Consider the following 21346-nt stretch of genomic DNA (forward strand, 5'->3'; position numbering starts at 1 on the left):
AGATCTCTTCATACACTTGTTGCTGTAAAGGAAATATAAATTTGCATTTTTAGCTCTCTTTAGCCTGTAAAGGCTAAGGAAAGACTCTTGTCTGAGACCGTCCAGGTTGAAAAGCATTATTCTAGACAGAGGGAAGACAGCGTATGTTTCTTGAGAACAGAAGGGACTTGAGGAGGGTTTACTGATTTCTGTAACCTTTGCAATCTCGGAGCATATGCACATTTTCTCATTGGGATACCTTTGTATGTGGACTTTAAAATTTAAAAAAAAAAAAAAAAAGCAGTTTTAAGTCTATAACTCATTAACTAACCAAAGAAGCATAGCTAGCACAGAGCATTGGGATGTAGGGAATAGTGTGCTTTGAGTTTGCCCTAAAAGCAACCTAGGAGTTTAACTTTCAAAAAATAAACCTGTCTTTCTGAACTATTTTTCTGTCTTTTAGACTATAAATTTGTTAGTTTAGTTGTATATTTAGGAGGCTAACCTATACTTAGCAGAATTTTATTTAAATATTTATAAAGTTTTAGCTAAGTATTTATTTGCAATAACTTGAATTATGTGATTTTTTTTTTTTTAAGACTTGCATAATGGGAGTACTAGTATTTATTGAATACTTGGATATTTGGTAGTTTTATTTGAGAATCTTTGGGATACATGATAAATGGTCAAATAACAATAAACTTACAACTCTCTTCAAAGCAAAATAAATCATCAGTTCAGTGGTGGAAAATCTTGACTCTAATGAAGTAAGACAAACTTTTTTTTAAACATTGTAGTTCTGTGCTATCCGCAAGTGCCCAATAATCTTTTTTCTTAAAGAATTCAGAAAATTTTGTAGTTCTATTCAACTTCTTTGTTTTAGACAAACTATAAGAAAACTTCCCTTTTTGTTTGCTGTAATAATGGGTAGATTAATGTTCTAGAACCGGCTTCCACAAGCTAACACCTTGGGGTTTTTACTGTAAGTTTTTAGAAACTATTGTTTTATTTTTCCTCAAAAAACAAATCTTATTTTGGTAGCATATGCTTGCCTTTCAGTTACTCCTACAGTCCTCTCACAGATTTTTCGAAGTACATAATTGTTTTGCGTTCCTAACTTATTTTTATGGCTGTAATTCAAAAGACTGTAATGGATTTTGTTAAACTGTTTTAAAATTGATAAATGAAACGTTGCATTTCTTCTGTTTTTCGTTGTCAGTAATTTTCATATTTTAATATACTTCCATATCGGCCGTGCATGTTCTGTTGTATTTAAGTGATCATCGTTCTCCAAATTTGAAGTTGTTGTTCATTTTCCTCCCATTGACAGTGTTTCTTGCTGGGTATTGTGAATGAGGAAGATTATTCGTTGTTTTCTTCTCTGAAATCCATGTTTTGTAAAAATGAGATATTAAAAAACATTAAGGTTTTTTTTGTGTGTTAGAAAGGTAATGTTTATCTATAACATGGTATTATACCACATGTGTGGTAGCGTATCATTACCTATGGTGTTCAGCTATTGTGACAAAGTCCAAGAAGTGTTTCCTTGCCTTTGTTTTCATTGTTCTGTTCATTTTTAATGCTGATTATTTTCCACAGGAAGTTACTAAAGAGTTCTGCTCTTTCCAGGTAAGCTCATTATATGTTTTTAGATCTCTAGAATTAAGGTGTTTTTACTGGAAAAAAATGCAGGGGGAAATGCAGCAAAATAAGTGGGGTTCAGTGCTCATTATTGAATGTCTGCTGCACATTTGCTTCCAAGAGTAGACATGACATTTTTAACTCTTGCCTTCAACCTTCCATCATTGTTCTGGGTGTAATGAGCCATATTCATTTCATTAGCAGCCTATAGCTTGGTAAGAATTGCATATATGCTAAGCATATGTTTATATTTGCTGCCATGAGTGACACTTTTTTAAAAGTTTGTCTTTATTGTCAATATATTTTAAATTTAATTTTAAATATATGAGCCCAAATATAAATCACGTATTCAACCATTGTAGCAAAATTTTTAAGGTAGTCTTAGGATTTTTTTTATATGTTGGTAATGATACTTGTGTGTGATGACACTGAATACAATTCTAATAGATGGTGTTCCCAGGCAGTTTGGAAACAGTTGGTTTTTTTTTATAACACTGCTGAACAACGGAATGCATCTTATGTGACCTAATACGGTCTTTTTTTAATCCATATTGAGGTAAAATACTGTCTTTTTTTCCTCCTGTATGTGTAGATAATGTCATTATAGTAATAAACTGGTGAAAATTAAGCACCGGCTTTTATTACGAATATGATATAAAACTGTTTGAGCGCTTTGTAAATGGAGAGCCTTGCCTTATGCATATTTTAGCAGAAATAAAACAATGTTTTAATTAACATTTATTATTTCAGAACATAATTTTTGGCATAATTTTCTGTAAACTCCAGGAGGCTATTCTAAGATGTTTGTTAGTGGTATCTTTTAACATACCGCTTACTGAATTTTGCCATAAATTTAATTTTGACTGAGACATGCTTCTTTTTGGCCACTGTATCATGACTTCTTGTGAATCGCATTCCAGCAGTGTTCTTGTGACTGACTGTCTCTGCACTCCTCTGGTCTGAAGACCCCTGATCTCCTTATTCAGGACTGAAGTTCCTAAACTGGAGGTGGTAGGGAGCGCCTGGGTATCAAGTACCAAGCTATAGTATGGTGTGCGATTGTAAAACACTGTAATCCTTTGTAGAAGAGTTTTGCCACAAGTTACCAGGAGACAGCTGGTGATTCAGTAGCTTCCCCCGCCATTTTAAATACTTAATTTTGATAGCAGTGGAAAGTACTATACAATATACCCTCTAGAATACAACACAATCCATTGATTCATGTTACAATTTAGAAGCTGAGGTTTTGTATAGCTATAATTTACAATATAGAATCATAGAATCCTTGAGGCTGGAAAGGACCTCTGAGATCATCGAGTCCAACCATTAACCTCACTGCCTGGTCCACCTCTAAACCATGTCCCTAAGCACCACATCCACACGTTTTTTTGAATACTTCCAGGGATTGTGATGGCACCGCTTCCCTGGACAGTCTGTTCCAATGCCTAATATATCAAAGACCTGAACAGAGTTCACAAATGCATTGCTATAGATGGTGGATAACATAGTTCCCTGTTCTTTCCAGAGATACAGATAATAAAATCAGGTCATTTCACCAGCTACCAGCAATTTTCAGGACTCTTCATTTCTGTCAGTTCCTTTTGTCAGTTCCGCTCTGATCTTAGTGATCACGTGCAGCATGATTTAAACTGAAAATTTTAGGCCATGAGGTGACAGAAATGAATCATTCAGCAACTAACCAAAGGAGCATAGCTGGTACAGAGTACTGGGATGCAGGGGACAGTGATCTTCGAGCTTGGCCTAAAATCAATCTGTAGGAGTCTTACCCAAAACCATTGAAACCGTCGTCTGTCTGTGCTTTAGAATCAAGGGTTTCCCTTGGGAGATGGTCAGTACTCTGTCCGTTTTCATTCTGCTTCCAAAAAGATGGTAGTATCTTCTACAGCTAGCAGGTACTACTATGCATTTACTTTGTATAGAAGGTTGAACACTACAGGTGTTTAGAGGTAACAGACAATTTTTGTTTCTCTTCTTCAGGAGATCAAATGTTTGTCAGGAATTTGTCTCTCAGTTAAATAATGGCAGAGAGGATTATGTCGGGACTTACATAGGTAAGTGGAGTTTGATATTTGAAAACGTGTAGCTGGCTGAAATTCACGACAGCAAAAGCAATTCATATTTATCTGGAGTTTATTCTAAATGTAGGAATTCTTACTTGAATCATCTGCTCAGCCTGCATGATATTTAACTTGATATTTAAGATGCATTTATTTTGGGATAATGACATCAATAAGGGGGGGTTGGTCTAATATAAAGGTGTGGATGGAAAAACATCTGTTTAATCAGCCTAGTTACAAAATGTCTTTGCTGAGATGTAGTCGTGTTAACTTTTTTATGTGAGTTCCTTACATATCATGCACATGTCTCTGTGTGACTTTCCCACCAAAATGTAGCAGCACTCTCTCCAAGGAGTAGACTTGAAACGGTGCCAAAATTTTAGGACCCCTCTCCTTTTCAAGTAGAAGAGGTGAGAGACCCTGGAACAGACTTGTCACATACTTGGCATAACTTATTAAGACTTGTAACAAAAGACTGATAGTAGCAATGGCTGCAAACATCCTTTTTTCCCTATGGGTAGCCGGGTAGATCCATGCTTCGTGTCATGAGCTAGAGCCTACTTGCCTTTGTCGCACTGTGAGACCAGAGCAGAGCCATTGGCCAGAGTAGGGCTACGCCTCTTGAAATGCTAAATTCCTTAAACGCTGCATTATGATAAGAGACTGCTTGGTCTTAAGGCTAATAGTTTCACTTAAGCCCACATGATCTTCAGTGGCAAGTGATTTACACCCCTTTGTTAGGGTAGCGGTGCCTGCCTGTCAGGGAGCTGGAGTACAGCTGCGTGTTAGGGTTGAGGTTCAGCGTAGCCGCCACTGTTTGTATGGACAGGGAAGATGTTACTGCGCGGCTGAGGTTTTGGGGGAAAGAGGGGTGTCGCGGGAGATGGGGATATGCAGAAAGAGGGCTGGAAGGTGGAGGACTGAGTGAAGAAGAACATAGAGGAAAGACTGGTATGTGGATATGGCCATGGAGAGTTGTGTCCGAGATCGTGAATGTAATAGGACTGGATGTGGACAGATGTTGCTCCGTTTAGTGCTGCCAGACATCAGTGGTGAAGGAATTTAAACTATAAGCCACAGAATCATTAATAATAATAATAGCACACATTTGTAAAAGATTTTCTCCGCTAATGGGTATGATGCCTTGGGAAAGCCGATCCCTGTTATCGTATTACCTTCAGGCTGTGTGGTAAATGAGAACCTGAAATGGCCTGCCCATTTAAAGTTGTTAGAGTTTCCATAGGCGAAGTTTAAAGCTTGAGAGTAAGAAAGCAGAACGTCTCCAAGTTGGGTTTTGAACATGGCTTATGTCTGTGGTTACGTACTTTGGCTCTAGAAATGTCTTTTGACGTCTAGCAGGTATATCCTTTATAAAGGACCTGCCTTTTTTGCTGCTTTTTTCCAGGCCTCTTGGGGAGGGAGGAGAGGGCTGGAAGCGACCCCCCGGGTTCGGCTGGGAGGGGGCAGCTGGGAGGGTCGGTGCTTGCCGAGGTACACGAGAAACCGAGGCTTCTGAGGGGCAGAGAGGGCCGCCATCATGTAATTTAAAATCCCGGTGCTGCGGGGATAGGGCAAAAGGCCAGGCGTCCCCAGCAGCGCCGGCGGGGACCGGTGGGCCAGAAGATGGAGGTCGGTCGGGGAGAGGCGGCAGGCAGGGCTCCCCCTTCCTGGGGCACTGGCTCTGCCGGCCGCGTCACAGCGAGCGGCACGGCGTCTGGCAGCAGTCTCTTCTCTTCTATTTATTTCTGTAAATGCATTTATTTTTTCCAACCCTAACCATTAATTTTCGGAAAGGCCGCGCGCGAGGCCCCGCCGGGGCGCGGCGGGCCCGGGGGAAGGGCGGGCGGCCGGGCGGTGCCCCGCGCGGCCCCTGCTGCGCACGTGACCGGCGTCCGGCCAATGGGGCGATCGCGTGATGCGCGGCGGCGGCGGGGCCCGGGGGCGGCTGGCCAAGATGGCGCCGGGTGCGTGAGCGGTGGCGGCGGCCGCGCGGGGAGGGGAGGCGAAGGGAAGGGAAGGCCCAGGCCCGGCTGCTGGGGAGGGTCCGCTGCTGCCCCGCTCCCCCCCCCGGGGCCGTAGGATGGTAAAATGACCCAGGGGGGGAAGAAGAAGAAACGCGCCGTGAACCGCAGTATCATGCTGGCCAAGAAGATCATCATTAAGGACGGCGGGACGGTGAGGCCGGGCGGGGCCGCTCCGGGGGGGCGGCTGTGGGGCGGGATGGCGGCGGCGGAGCCCCGGGGCGTCCCGCCGCGATGCGGAGGGCTGGCAGCGGGCGGGCGGGGGGCCGAGGCAGGTGCGGCCGGGCCGGGCCGGGCGCGGCGGGGCTGGCAGGCCTCGGGCAGCCGCGGCTGGCGGCCTGCGAGCGGGCCGGGCTCCGGCGGCGGCGGCGGCGGGCCGGGCTCCGGCGGCGGCGGGCTGAGCTCGGCGGCGAGGTTTCGGTTTCTTTTATGGTGCGGGCTGCTGCAGCCCCGACAGCTTCGTTCCGGCGTCCCGGGCCGGCTTCCTTGAGGCAGCTGGCCGAGAACCACCTGTAAGGGCGGCAGGGTGCTTGGGGCCGACCTCCGAAGTGCGCTTCCTCAGCGGGGGCCGATCGTTAGCGCTCAGGAGCAGGAGTGCACAACGGCGGCGGCTCCGGAGTTAGGCATAGGTAACTGCAGATCGCTCGCGTTTGTCCCAGGTCGTGCGGTACGTGTCTAAACCTAACCTGGCGTTGAAAACTATTTAAATGAGTCTTTGCGGAAGGAACCGCTGCTGGGAAGCCGCCTGTGCTGGCGGCACCATCGCCGGGCGGCTGGCCGTGGTGAGGGGCAGGGGGCAGCACCGAGTGCGGTGGGGACGCGGTTCTGCTGCGGGGCTGAGCCCCTCTGGGGTGGGCTGAGCCCCTCTGGGGCGGGCTGAGCCCGCAGGGCAGCGGCCCGCCATCACTGCAGCCCTCTGTCCTCTCCCTTTCCACAGTCTGAGAAGGAGGAGGCCAGCCACAGTCTGTCTGGGGCAGACTCTTGCTCGCATCAGAGAGATCCCGTAAAGGATGCCTGGAAGAAGTGTTTTGCGGTTCCCTCCCACTATCTTGCTTCCTCTTAAATACTCACGTTTTGAAAAGAAAGGAAGCTGTTAAGTGTTTTGGCTGTCGGAGCTTGGGTTTTTTCATTGATGAGTAGCGTCACTTCCAATGTATCATTGCTCCTGGATTTTTTCCACTGTGTAACATTGTGTAGCTTTGATGTGCACTCTTCTAAATACAGCGTCGTTATTTCAAATAAAGAGACATCTTGACAGACAAAGTCGCTGGTGGCCTTTCAGTTTGCCTTTTTGGAGCAATAATGGCAAAGAGGGAGGTGTCAGAGTCGCTACAGTTGTTCATGGAGGTGGTGACCAACTGTCTGGGTTATTTAGTGGTAAGAAACAAAACTAATTCCAGTGACGGATGTTGATGTTTTCCTGCTCTTTGTAAAGATAGAAGTGTACAAGATTATCTTGTGCAAATGTTAAATACAAATATTTTAGAATGGGAAGCAGGGTAAATGTTGTTAATCACGGGACATGGTGCTTCAGAATTTCTCTTTGGAGTAGTCACTGATTGAAATACAATATACTTCCAAGTGTCCTTTATCTCTAACTTTCTTTTGCCAAGAGAGGAGAAAGGATATTATAACAACTGCATTCAGTGATACTTACGGTGCTGCATTCAGTCTCTCCCACCAGTTTCAAAAGCAGAGTGCAAACTTACATGAGTTCTGTACAATTTTCAGTTGTTTTTAGAACAGTGGGAAAGTGGGCCATAAACAGTAGATGAAGGTATGTAGATTGTTGTTAGAGAACAAAAATAACAGCTTGTGGTATTTTTTGCCTTCAAACAAATGTTTTGAGAATTTATTTGTTTTAAATACATTATGAAGTCTGGTATAGCAGAGTAGTCTTTATAATGACAGCAAAAACTTTATGCTTGGTTTTGTTGGTTTGTTTTTTTTTTTTTAATGTTTGCTGAAATATTTAATTAGTCTTCTGTGCTCAGTCTCCTTAGTTTCTTTGCTTACCCAACATGCTATGTGACATTATGGGAAGCAGGTAAATGAAAATGGCCCATGTCTTGAATGTCTCCTACTGGCAAACCAGTAATCAAGCATCTAAGTGTACAGTTTCCAGCCTGATCGGTTTATTTTGAAACTATTTGACATCAAAGAAAACCGTGTGACTCTTTTGCCGGCAAGAATATACAGCTGTTCAATGAGGCAGCGTCGCAGGCAAAAAGAGTTTACTGGTGGGGAACTTCAGTCAGTTTAATTTATTGTCACTTCTAATCACTGGTTCTGATGTGGAAGGGAAAAACCAAGCAAAAGGGGAAAACCACCCCTTGCCCCTGCGAAGGCTCCCCTCCTGCCGCAGGTTGCGCTGGGTCCCCTTGGCGAGGTGGTGGGTGGTGCGGGAGGCTGGGGTGGTGCATGGTGGTATTTTTGTGTTGCAGCTTAGTAGCTGTATCACAGAAAACTGTGTGTAATGGTGTGCGTACTCAAGTGTGTGTTGTCAGATTCACCAAAGGAGAGGCAGTAACACCAGTGAAGGAGTTTCAACGCTGTTTTTAATTTTGCCTTCCTTTATGACCAGTTGGAATTCATCTTATGTAAGGTTACGTATTTTTCAAGCACGCATGAAATGAATTAGGAGGTATATGCCTGGGCAGTGCTGGAGAGAATTAGACCGTAATACTTTATTTGGTGCCTTTTCCTTTCCAGCAGAGGAGCAGCAGCTGCGGTCTTCTATCTGATGCGCTTGTTGCTTGGATGGTTATTCTGTTGCTGTCAGGTGTGTGTTCTTAGGGTTGCCTGGCATATACACTTCTTATCACTGGCACGACTGACAGTACAAAGTTTTTGATGAAAGACATTTCTCTAGCTAGAGAAAGGGGCATTCTTAGAGCACTGTTTAGTGCCCCAGATTTTGCCAAACATAAGTACTCTCTGCTCTGGCTACGTGGTTGCGGAGAAGGGCTGCTGGTGCGCTGATTGGAACATCTCAGTTCCAGGCTGTTCACACAAAGGCGCTGTATCCTTTATCTCCAGGTGCAAGGCCTTCTGATTTGAGTGCACTTAGGTTATTACATTGCACTACATCAGCCAGTTTGTAAAGCGCAGCGGGGCAGGTTTGTAGAGTAAGACAGGGCTGAATACCCAACACCTGCACTGTACGTGTTGGGGTAGGAGGGTCCATCAGACTAGTACTTCAGCCTTGCAGACTGAATGCACATAATATATCTTAATGCACTGTAATGTAACCGCTTATTAATCTCTTTCCCTCTTTCCTCCACCTCAGGAGTATTTTTGGTACTTTATAGTTGCAACCATTTTTTAAAAGTAGCTATACAGGTGATGGTCTAAATGTGACTGAATTACTTCCTTTTCTTATAGATAAGAACAAATAACAGTACCTGTGATCAGTGAGCATTAGCAACAAGAAAGCAAGGCAGTTTAACCCTAGTGATCTAAATGTCACTTCTGTTTGTTCCTGCCAGTGTAATGGAAAGATCTGATCAGGTTGCTTACAGCTGGATGACATGGCAGCAGCCACCCGCTTGTGTGCCTCTGAAATGGCCAACGGTTTAGCTGTGCAGAAGAGCCACTAGTACCATTCTGCTGTTTCGGTTTGTGCATGTGATCTCCGAGGAGCTGCCCAGAACTGGACGAGGGCAGCACAGAGACAGATGGCTGCTGAGCTGGTGTTTGCTGCGTGGGAACGGAACGGGGGTGCTTTCGACCCTGGGTGCTTGGAGGGACAGGGGTGGCTCATGACTCCCACCTCACCGTCTGTAATACCTTGGGGGTCACGAGCCAGTAACGTGACAGGAACCTGGGGACTGTGAGAATGAACCTTATTTTCTGTATCAGACTTAGCCAAACAGCTAAGATTTGTTACTTGCAGTTTGTGCAGAGCTGGATAAATTTTTAACTTAAAACTAAAATAAGGGTTGTGGGTGGAAAGGGAGAGGAATTGTGGGAAGTGAAGATAATTATAGCCACTTTCTGTACCCATAAAGACTGTTAATTTACCTCCTTAAGAGAAAAGGATGAAAAAGTAGCAAACATCTGTATGGTATGTCTGTATTTACTGAAGGGGGCTTGGGAAAGAAAAATAGTAGAGTGCTAAGGTACTTTTGTAGCTCACCTTTTACATCTTGATATGGTTACTTTTGAAAATTGTGATCTTTTCTAGCAATAGGGGTGAATGGCCAGTGTGGTTTTCTGTATTTATTTCGTACAGTTGTTCAAAAGCGCCCCCCCCCCCACCAGGTTGGGAATATTAGAATCTGGAAAGAAAAGCTAGGTATGAATTGCATAAATCTTGTAATAAAAGACTCTAGTATTACCTAACTGAAACTTAAAATTGTGTAGTATTTGGGGTTGGAAGGCATCTCTGAACATCTCTAAGCCAACTAGGTGGTCTCCAGAAGTCCCTTCCAACCCCAACCATCCTGTAACTACCCACTCTCTTACCCCAGGCAGGGTCAGCTGGAGCAGTTGGCTCCTCAGGGCTGTGTCCAGTTGGGTTTGGGGGATGGAGATTCCACCGCCTCCCTGGGCAGCCTGTTTCCAGGGGTTTGTTTTGTTCAAGGCTTAAGTAGAATTTCCTGTATTTCAGCGTGCGCCTCCAGTCCTCTCACTGACGCCTCTGAGAAGAGTCTGGCTGTGTCGTCTGTCCTCCCTCCCATCAGATATTTGTACACGTTGATAGGATCCCCCGAGCCTTCCCGAGAAGCAGCTGAGGACCTTAGCCTGCGTGTGTTTGCTCAGTATAAATGCTAGGTCTAATCAAATCGGTGCCACTCTGTTGGTAACTCACCTTCATGCAAAGCCGGGAAAGCAGATGTTGAGGCAGCACTTCTGAGCTTAAAGAATGCATATGAGATTTCTGATGATTTATTCATACTGCCTTCATAGCAAAATAATTAGTGCACCGTTTCCTCAATTTGCAGATGAAGAACTGTGGCATGTTGTTTGACAGGGTAGCATTTACAGAGCATATGAGATGAGCAGGTTGTCCCACCCATGGTCTTTTTGTTCTCCTCAAAAGCTACTTCTGATTATACTAAATCACCAAAGAATTTTAAGTTCCTTATTTCAAATCTTTTATGCTGATCTCTTCCTACATTTGAAGCACGTTGTAGCTAACAAGCCTGCTCTCAGTATTTGGGAAGGGATCAGTGCTGTTCGTGAGATTCACTTCTCATTATTTCAGGTTTTCTTTCCTGATTTAGAGCTATCAAAGTTTGGTACGTAGCCGTGGTGTCTTTTGGTAACAGAAGTACTATAAAGGTGTTTGACACACCAGGTAATTAGATTTTGGAATAGCCAACTGTGAACACTACTGTGTTTTGAAATTATGAAAACTTGATTTCCATGCAGCATTGTGTGGGCTTAAGCATTTTTCTCAAGGAAAAGGAACTAATTCTCCAAAGAAGAGTCTGTTTCTGCTTTCAGTAGCATCCTTGTTTCCCAGACTGGCAGTATAAGTGGTTTATTTTTTAATTTGACATGGAAGCACACTTTGTATTCTGCGGAAGATTAAGACACTTCAGGACCTTAGCAGCAAAGTGTTAAAAAAGGAAGGAATTTCTCTTGGCACCAGTTAGCTTGAGTAACTGTATTCCGATGTTTTGAGTCCTGTTTCACTTCTGAATCCTTCTGTTTCTAGTGTTCAGATGCATTTCTCTTGACTGTGATAGATTGATAGATGTTTTAATCACCTGTTTTTTCTCTTGTTTTAGCCGCAAGGAATAGGTTCACCGAGTGTCTACCATGCTGTTATAGTCATCTTCTTGGAGTTTTTTGCTTGGGGACTTCTGACAGCGCCCACTCTGGTGGTAAGTGCGACACTTAAGCTTTTTCTCGCTGTATGGGAGATGGGGCAATTACTGCAAAGGCACTGAACACCTTCTGAGTTAAATGAAAATTATGTGTCATTGAGCTGCTCTGTTGTGCAAGTGAAAAGTTTTGTATTTTTACCTGGAATCAGGAATTTAAAATTACTTCATTAAAGCAGTGTAATGATGCAGCATAGCTGTTTATGTGCAAGTCTGCTAACGCTCAAGCTTACATGTAAATATTTTCTGACTTGAAACCAGTAAGACAGTAATGAAATTATCTTTCCTTTCAAGATGCTACAAAAAGTTGGCACATTGCAAATGTAAGGACAAAAATACACTTGAAATTTGGTAAAGTTATGCAAGCATGCGTGTGTAGGTAGGGAGATCTTTGCTGACCTGGCTGTGCTTTAAAGGGAAGCTTCAGAGCGCAGACCCTGTTGCACCAGTCAGAGCTTCCCTGTGATTAGCGAGAGAGTCATACCAGCGTGTTTGTACCAAATTATTTTCTAATGTAGTTGGTTGCTTTCCATTTGGATTTGATCTTTGAGAGTGACACACACTTACAAATTAAAAGGAGCGAAGGCTTAAAGATCTCCAAGCAAACTCCACCTAAAACAGTCTTGGCGCGGCTCTGTGGGCTGATGTTAACCACGAGCAGTCTCTTGGCTATAAACCCCGCGTCGGTCACTGAATGGAATCCATCTTGCAGAACGCGAGCCAGACCGAGAGCGGTGCTTATTTTAACCTGCGTATCTGGGCTCTGGTCAGCAAATTGAGAGGCGCTTCAGAATGGCGATGGCTCTCCTCTCTCTCCCCAGCCCCCTACAGATGACACAGTAGCGTGTGCAGGGTCCGGCCTGAGATCATTTTCTAGGTTCTCTGTGGTCTGTTTAGATTTCAGACGCTGAAGTTGGATGACATGAATCGGAGCTAAAATCTCAAAGTACCTTCCACGTGAACTAAAGATTAAATAGACGATTTGTGGTGTGTCTTTTTTCCTTTCCCTATATTCTATGAAAACATAAAACTACTGTGGGTGTGCCACTGTAGAAGCTGGATGCATCACGAGCAATATTTATAGTTAATATTGTGTAAATGACAGTGTTTGTATTTCTTCTCCAGGTTTTGCATGAAACCTTCCCAAAACATACATTTCTCATGAATGGCCTAATTCAAGGGGTAAAGGTAAGGTGACAAAAGTTAATCACAAGTACAATTTAAAGTGAGTGGTGGGAGGAGTCTAGAAATGACTGCCAATAGAGAGAAACATTCGAGAGGTTTTTCAACATAGCTTTCACAGTATTTCACAGTATAAATAGAAGAGGGGAATAAATGATTGCTTAAAAGGCAAATATGCATCATTTTACTTTTAGTAAGATATTGCTTGGTCTGTACCTGCTGTTTGGGTTCAGCAAATAAAAAGGTAGTTGACTAATCCTAAATGACACACGTGGTGTTAAAATTTGAGAATTTTTTACTTGGAGCTTGTTGCTCCAGTAGTGTATCTTCAGTCATTTAGGTTTATATGAATTCGAAATATATAAAACTATAAAACACAGTTCATAAAACTGCTGGTATGACTGGATCATCTGCATTTCGAATTTTGTGTAGCTCTGAGGTAACAAATCTCAAATTTTATGTAACCAGACAAGGGATAGAAGATGAGTAATGCTTGACCATATTGCCTTTGATGCATTGCGCTGTCGTCATCACCTTTAATGAAAAGAGAGCCCAGCCTGCTATCAGATTGAGGCGTGGTCGGCTATCACGATTCGAAGCATGTAGTTCTAACTTTTAAAATGTTTTGTTTCGTTTAGGGCTTATTATCGTTCCTCAGTGCCCCACTCATAGGTGCCCTCTCTGACGTGTGGGGACGAAAGTCCTTCTTGCTGCTAACCGTGTTTTTCACCTGTGCGCCAATACCACTAATGAAGATCAGCCCATGGTCAGTAAATTCTTTCACGCTAGATTTGCCGTTTTTTGTCAAGGTTGCTCTAGTGCTTATGTTTCTGGCGGTGTTGATAAAATATTGTGTTCCGCGGAAGGTTGAGGCTTTTGTAGTACTTTGGTGCAAAGTTGGGAGAACGGAGTCAAGCTCAAGTAGCTGCCATGAGGCCAAACACCTTGGTCAGAATTTTAAGAGCTGCTGGTTTTGAGCTCGGTCTTGTAGGCCTCGCTTCCTGCTTCGGGACATTGGCAACAGATGTTAGAGTGCTCTCCAGTGAACCGTGCCGGTTGTGGCCATATTACTTGAATACTAACGAACTATGCAGAAATGAAAACCTTACCTAGTGCTAGGTCGTGCATGAAGTAACCGTTTGTAACTCAAAGTGTTGCTGCAGTTCTATACTTTTGTTTCCCAAATTTTAAAATCCAGCGGCTTTCACGCCGTGTGCAAGTTAGCAAGCTCTTAACTGGCACGTACCTTCCCAGGCAGTGCGTGCTCAGAACGCCCGGTGGCGTTGGACTGCCCGCGTGGCGCAGCTGAAATAGCACGGCTGCCCTGAGGCGGGGCAGAGCCAGCTGTCCACGTAGCTCCGTGAGCCTTCTCGGTTTTCTCTCTGGTTCATGGATTCTTCATCCCGTCTCTGGGAAGTAGCTTGTTTCCAAGCGTGGACTGATGTTTCCAACGATGAGTGCCAGTGTCTGTAGCATAAAGGTAAGGCTAATGTTGAGACCTCTCAACGACCAGATTCTCAAAATACTGAAGTTCCTAATTCGCTTTGGGCCATAGGCGTCCCACTGGAGTTGGTCCGACATCTCGCTTCCTAGAAGCACTTAATCGCAGCAGCTTTTCGTAGATGTTATAAAATTATGCTGTTTATTTTTGTGCTCGGTGCGCTACGGAGGAGTTATGCAAGGGTATCAAGGCACATTCACATTGGCTTTACCCAAGTTTATCTTCATATTTGTCAGGAAAAGTTGGACAAGATGATTTGCTGTTGAACGGTGCTTGGATTGTAAATGGAGACTTTTTGTTTCTATGTAGCTGTTCTAATGTTTTTTTAACCCGTTCTTAGGTGGTACTTCGCTGTTATCTCTGTCTCTGGAGTTTTTGCAGTGACCTTTTCTGTGGTTTTTGCATATGTAGCAGACATAACCCAAGAACATGAAAGAAGCATGGCCTATGGTTTGGTAGGTATTTTTTTGGTTCTGTTCTGTGGTATTCAGTTCTAAACACTCCAATAGGTAAAGCTTTTCGAAATTGTATTTTTGTTTCTTCTCTGGCAAGTTGATTTTAGTTTGGAGTAAGGTTTTTCTGTTTAATTGTCCTTGTCATCCAGTCCTGTATCTCTTGACTATTCTGCTTCTAACTTAAAATATGACCGTCCTAAAAGCTGTCTTTCAGATGTCTGTCTTAACGGTTATTGTCGGTGTCAGCGATGCCATGAGGGGCTTTAGTTCTCCTCCGTCGTTTCTCACACTAGCACTACTCTGTCGTCTTCTCAAAAATCTAACCTTTTGTTCCTGGCTAGTTTTGGAACTGCCATTGTATGATACCTTGACCGCTGCTGCTCGCGTCACCGGTCACACTGCTGCGCTTCCGTTCAGAACGAGCGTAGCCGAGTAACTTGTCTGTCTTGAGTTCTTACAACTCGCCTCCGTTTCTCCGTTGTCTCCCGATAACCCGCCAGATCTCAGCAGCCTTCACAGCCCCACGTATTTTGGATTAGCAGAATTATTTGGTGCGTTCAAGTTAGAGAACCCATTGTCCTATTCAGCAGGAAGAGCCGAAAGCAGTGGATATAGAACAAAATAGTTTCTTTCTGCCTGCACGCATCAAGGATTGAGACATGTTGAGAACGTTCCTTTGGTTGTAAAGTTACCATCTTTCAGGACAAGGCCAGCTGGTTAACTGAAAACTGCTTTCTGAAGATCTATTGTACCGAGTTGGATTAACCAGCATGTTAAATTTAATATGCCCTTGATAGGCGTGATTTTTTTTCTTAACAGGCGTTGCGTATTTCACTAATATGAAGATGAAATACAGCTCATCACTTCCCAGAGATATCAGACTGTCTAGTTAATTAAACCTAATTATGTCAGTACATGCAAGAGTGCTGTGAGCCTCACGTTGCTGTCCAGTTATCAAAAAAAAAAATTTGTTTTTCTTGAAACATTTTGCCTGTCTGAAACACGGAGCTGCTACCACACAGTCACAGGGAAAAGGTTACTTTTAATCGCTGCCTGATGAGCACGGTTAGGCTTCTGAAAGGGAGGAAAAGTGGGTAATGCTACTGTTGGCGGATACCATTGAAAATCTGACCAGCTGTTATTCGCTCTAGGTTTCAGCAACTTTTGCGGCCAGTTTAGTTACCAGCCCTGCTATTGGTGCCTACCTTGGTCGAGTCTACGGAGACAGCTTGGTCGTGGTCCTGGCTACAGCAATAGCCTTGTTGGACATTTGTTTTATTCTTGTTGCTGTACCAGAATCGCTGCCAGAGAAGATGAGGCCGGCGTCCTGGGGAGCACCCATTTCGTGGGAACAGGCTGACCCTTTTGCAGTAAGCTATTTAATTATGGAGTATTTTAGTTGTACACGGTGAGCTTTGGAGATGGGGAAGAGACTGCATTTACTACCTCTCAAGCTTGGAAAGCAAAGCCCGTATTTTTTCAAGTTTAACCTTGCGTCGCTGCTAATACTTTTGCCAGCGATCTTGCTAAACATGGAGGGAATGGTTTGGTGGTACCACGTAATAGCTTCGTTAATTGAGGTGCTTTTCTGAATATGAAGATTAAATGTTTTGTAACGCTTTTTTCTTGCCGTAGTCACTGAAGAAAGTCGGCCAAGACTCCATTGTGCTGCTAATCTGCATAACAGTCTTTCTTTCCTACCTCCCAGAGGCAGGTCAATACTCCAGCTTCTTCCTATACCTCAGACAGGTAACTTCAGGTCTTGATATGGATTTGAACACAAATAAATGTATCGGAAAGTTTTCAGTATTGCCGAATTCATCCGGAAAGCATAGATAACTGGTGGCGTTTAAAAGCTTCCAGCAGCTGATTTAAGTCCTCTTGTTGTTCTGTTTTTGTCTCTCTTAAGAGAGACAAAAAGAGAGGAGAGAGATGAAGGACTTCTACAACAATTCCTCATATTTTGTAATTTTCATTATTCTTGGACTGTGAGGTTCACTATGTTAAACTGGGGGGGGGGGGGTTGGGGAGGGTTTGTTGGTTTTTTGTTGTTTTTTTGAGGGAACCATTTACTTGTTTTCTATTTGTGCCCCTTTATTTTTGTATACTTGCTTGATTTAATGAAAAAACCCAACTTTTTTCCTAAGTTAGGGAGGAGTTGAATAATCCCAGTCTTCTGCATGGTGTTCCTACTGATGTTTGTGACATCATAATACACGTTTTACGGTTAATAATCAAATTGCCTTTTTTTAATACAGATAATGGGATTTTCATCTGAAAGCGTTGCAGCATTTATAGCAGTCCTTGGGATTCTTTCCATTATTGCACAGGTGAGTTACTGCTGGGAATTTCCTTGATTCGGGAACTTGGAAAGAGCCAAGCGCTGCAGAGAACTTCCACGGCGCTGCGGTTCCAGAAATGTGACTCACCTTTTCTGTAGCTGTTTTTCTAAGTCTCTAACAATTGATTAACGCTCGTCCCTTAGCTTAGATGAAAAAACAGCTTGCCCACGGGGGGGGCTCAGCAAGACCCACAGTGTATGGGGTTGGGAACAGTAAATCCGTTGTGCATCAAAGAAGGGGTGACAGTTTGCTCATATTACTTGCTAAATGATGCTGTTTTCTTGGTAGAGGCTCCTGAATACTTGGCAAGTGGTGCTTTTGGAGAATTTTACTTGGCTTTTTAAAATTAATTTGCTCATTTGCATGTATTTAACATTTAGAATAAAATGTTTTGAGGGTTTTTGTTGCTTTTAAAAGTTATTAATTTATCTGCAGGTATTTAACATTCAGAATAAAAAGTGATTGTTTGTTTGTTTGTTTGTTTACTTTTTCCCCCCTCTCTGTCAGACAATAGTTTTGAGTTTACTTATGCGGTCCATTGGAAATAAAAATACCATCCTACTGGGCCTAGGATTTCAAATACTACAGCTTGCCTGGTATGGCTTTGGATCAGAACCATGGTATGTAAATTTCATTTTAATATCAGAACGATAGAGTGTTTTTCTGGATCTTATCCTTTATCCCAGGGAAGCACTGAAGTGTGCGTGCATGTACGTATACACGCATACATACGCTGCCCGTGCAGAGCAGTTACTTTGCGTCTGTGTTCCTTGCAGGATGATGTGGGCAGCTGGAGCCGTTGCAGCCATGTCCAGTATTACTTTCCCAGCTGTAAGCGCACTGGTGTCACGAACTGCTGATGCTGACCAGCAGGGTGGGTTTGGTCCTAATACTTTGAATTCCAGTCAGAGAGCGCCGCGAGTGACAGGGCAGGGTGTCCCGAGGGTGCCCGCCCGACTCCTGGCGCAGAGCAGCCTCCGCACCTGAGCACAGGTCACAAAATGTTAAAATCCAGGTTAGCTGGACGCGGTCATACAGGGGCACCGCCTCCTTCTGGCACAGAGGGAAAACACTCGGGTCCCAACAGGAGCAAAACATTTAGCAAACCTAACATGCTATTCGTTTTCCTCGCTTTTGACAAAAGTTAGCTTAGCTGTCCGCGCAGTGCTTTCTCTCCGTGTGGCAGCGGTAGCAAGGACAGTGCATACATACCTCCTGGTCCCGGAACGAGCACAGCGGGGGAAGCACCACCCCGTGCCTGTAGGGAGTGGAAGAACCTCGCGTATGCTATAATGACAGTTGTGCTGCACCCCTCCTCTAGTGCCACCCAGAGAAGCTTCCCTCCTTGCGTCGGTTTGAAGTGAATAAAGTCTTACTGAGCTGTTCATAATCCATTAAAAGTGGTTACTTACAGATGTATAAATACAGATGGAGAACGGTGTTTTTTCCTTTTCCCAGGTGTTGTTCAAGGGATGATAACGGGAATTCGAGGCCTGTGTAATGGACTGGGACCAGCACTTTATGGTTTTATATTCTATATATTTCATGTTGAACTGAATGAACTCCCCATGCCTGAATCGCCGCCGGGAGGCAGCGTGGTCACGCAGTACCATTTACAGCAGGTACTCTTCTCTTACTTACCGATTCCAAAACAAGCAATTGGGAGGGGGTCACGTGCCCGCCCGTTCTCGAGGCTGCTGCTGCATTGCACTTAGTTACGCTGACGGTCCCTGAGGGATGTGGAGAGGTTCTGCAGTCGCTCTTGGGGAGGGCTGTTGATCTGTTTGGTTGGTTTTACCTAGATGGTATGGTTTAGTTTAACTTCCAAAGCGACAGAGCTGGTAGCAGTTAGACGACTGCTGAGCCCGGTACAGAGAACAGATTGCGGGAAGGATGGAGTAATAACCACAGCCTCCCCTCCTCTCGTGTCTCCCTGACAGCGTAGTTACCTGTCACGTCGTCTATGGCTTGGTTTTGTTGTCCTTCAGTCTCCCAACCGAGCTCTCTAATTTTTTAGTTCCTAGTAGATCCTAGTTTGTTGAGGAAACCCAGCAGCAAGACCTTGCCCTAGAAAAGGAAGTTGGCAGGCATCCCAAGAAGCATGCGCTCCCTCCCTCTCCTAAGCCTGAGCATGTAGCGTTCTTTCCATGCTGCTTTTAAAAGACTCCACACGGGGACGCGTACTGTACGGGCTAGTGGAGCCAGAAGAAGGGCTTCCCCCTCCTGAAATTTGTGTAATTAGCAACTGTAGTCTGTTAACACGTGTCTAAGGTTCACTAATACTGCCTGGGGTTACGCTGTTGTTCTCAGAATTCCATCATTCCTGGCCCCCCATTCCTATTCGGAGCGTGCTCTGTGCTGCTGGCGCTGCTCGTTGCCTTGTTCATTCCTGAACACACGAACCTAAACGTACGCTCCAGCAACTGGAAGAAGCACTGCGGCAGCCACGGCCACCCCCACAGTCCCCAGGCTCCCGGTGAAGCTAAAGAACCATTGCTGCAAGATACAAATGTATGACAAAAATCCAGGAAGACCTTTCAGACTTTTTTTTTTTCCATCAGCAGTTTGGGATACACATTCCAATTCCATCAAAAATGTAACTTCTTAAGGTAATCTTAAGAAGTATCTTTCTGCATGAAATTTGTAGGGGAAAAAAAAAAAAAAAGGACATTTCTCCAAAGACGTTGCCATTGAATGAATAATTTACTTCTCAAACCAACCTGTTACATACTTGTCTCTTGCCATGAAATCCTGTTACTACTAAACTTGACGTTCTAGTTCAGAGACAAAAAAGAGTAGAGCCAAGGCATGAGCATGTGTCCTTCTGTTTCCTTAAGGTGGTGAGCTTTAATTCTAGTCATGCTACGTCTCAATGAGACATACGAGCATCGGCGTGGACCCATTCATTTTAATGTTGTAAAATCTTGGGTCAGATGATTCAAAGCCTTAATGTAAATGTCCTCGAGCAGGGAGGTGGTGAATTGGTATCCTTTATTTTAAAAGTCACATGGCAGGTTTTTTTTTAAGTTTGTACTAATCGAAAAATCACACGAGCACGCTTGCTGAACAGTAAAGGTTATTTTTATGTAAGTGCATTTACTCTTTCTATTTTTGAATAAACGGTAGTATCAAACACTTGTTTAAGTATTAAGTGGGTGTTTTGAGCCTACAACTTTTAATAGTGGCTCCAAAACGCTGCTTTCCTAAGTACCGTTTATTATACCACTATATTTCTGATGTTTGCGTAATCATAAAGGACCTCAAAACTTGAATACAGAGACTGAACCATAAGCTGAGAGCCTCGCCTCTGTCCGTGTGCTATATCGTGGCCTTTGAGGACTGTCACAATAACCCTTTTGCATTACAGAGCTAACGTTTTAGTCCGACATTTTCAGGACCCTTAGTACAGAAGAGAGCTTTATACAATTACTGATGTGAATTTCTCTAAAAGTGTATATTTTTGTGTCCAGTTGTATTATTTAAGTGTTCCTTTGTATAAATTTGTGTATAAAAAGTATTGTATAGGTTTAAAATGTTTTCATCTTGTGGTTATTGCTTAATGCTTTTTTACCTTTGAACATTCACCATGGTTGACCAAGAGCAGGAAAAAAAAAAAATATGTAAATATACTGTTAATAAAGTTGAATATTTTAATGAATTTTTAAACAATTGTTAATGTCTCTTAAAACCTTAACTTAAGTTCCATAGTGTAGGTGTGGGGAAGAAGTCAGGGGCACAGGTCCAGGCTGGTGTTGTATCATCTGTTAGCTCAGGCCGCCCTGAGCAGGTGGATGCTCTCCCTTTTGTGGGGCGGATCTAAGGGCACAGGATCGCGATAGAGACCGGCTACGAGAAAGGGGCTGGGAACAAAGACGGGCGACCTTTAGTGCGCTGCAGTTGCTGCAATGCCCTTGGTCTTTCTTCCCAGGCCCGCTACAGTCTTGTTCCATCTTAGATTTGAATGGGAGATCTGGAAGGCCACCGCGTTTTTATTACCAGCTTAATCCGTACTTCAAGAGAAATGGACCGATTCACATTAATTTACACCTACTGAGACAGAAGTAGGAAGAGTAGCGTAAGCACAGACCTTGGAAGGGGGCAGCTGCCATCTGGGGCTTGCACGTGCATCCCAGCGCTGGTCCGGTAGCGCTGCCTTGCGTGGGGAAACGAGTAAGCTGGGAAGAAAGCTCCCGAGAAGGGTAAGGTGAGTACAACCGTGCCGTTCTGGCACTTACCTCCGCTTGGCATTTCTGGACAGGGGAGATGTTGGGTTAGGACTCTTCAAACATTACTCCTCGGTTTTTGATAAAAAC

At 43.9% G+C, this 21346-nt stretch overlaps 1 protein-coding gene across 2 annotated transcripts; it reads left to right on the forward strand.

The window, feature by feature from the left end:
* The first annotated feature begins 5639 nt into the window (after nt 1-5639).
* MFSD14A (major facilitator superfamily domain containing 14A) lies at nt 5640-21044 on the forward strand. 2 transcript variants are annotated; one of them, XM_082314307.1, is made up of 12 exons: nt 5640-5873; nt 11458-11553; nt 12679-12741; nt 13374-13501; nt 14577-14691; nt 15843-16061; nt 16327-16440; nt 16950-17021; nt 17541-17653; nt 17810-17907; nt 18492-18655; nt 20962-21044. In XM_082314307.1, the coding sequence occupies exons 1-12, from the start codon at nt 5787-5789 to the stop codon at nt 20986-20988; spliced, it is 1296 nt and encodes a 431-aa protein (XP_082170433.1). In that variant the 5' UTR covers nt 5640-5786; the 3' UTR covers nt 20989-21044. The 2 variants fall into 2 exon arrangements, with proteins under 2 accessions (XP_082170433.1, XP_082170432.1); XM_082314306.1 differs by lacking the exon at nt 20962-21044 and adding an exon at nt 19344-20171.
* Nucleotides 21045-21346: the final 302 nt, after the last annotated feature.

This window comes from Platalea leucorodia, assembly GCF_965183815.1.
Source record: "Platalea leucorodia genome assembly, chromosome: 5".
In the NCBI taxonomy this organism is placed as follows: domain Eukaryota; kingdom Metazoa; phylum Chordata; class Aves; order Pelecaniformes; family Threskiornithidae; genus Platalea; species Platalea leucorodia.

Bases quoted from the DNA above. Each gene is read 5' to 3' on its own strand.
- MFSD14A (XM_082314306.1), top strand. From the start codon at position 5,787: ATGACCCAGGGGGGGAAGAAGAAGAAACGCGCCGTGAACCGCAGTATC. The intron at 13,502-14,576 runs GTCAGTAAATTC...ACCCGTTCTTAG, and splicing joins CTAATGAAGATCAGCCCATG to GTGGTACTTCGCTGTTATCT. The intron at 16,062-16,326 runs GTAAGCTATTTA...TTCTTGCCGTAG, and splicing joins AACAGGCTGACCCTTTTGCA to TCACTGAAGAAAGTCGGCCA.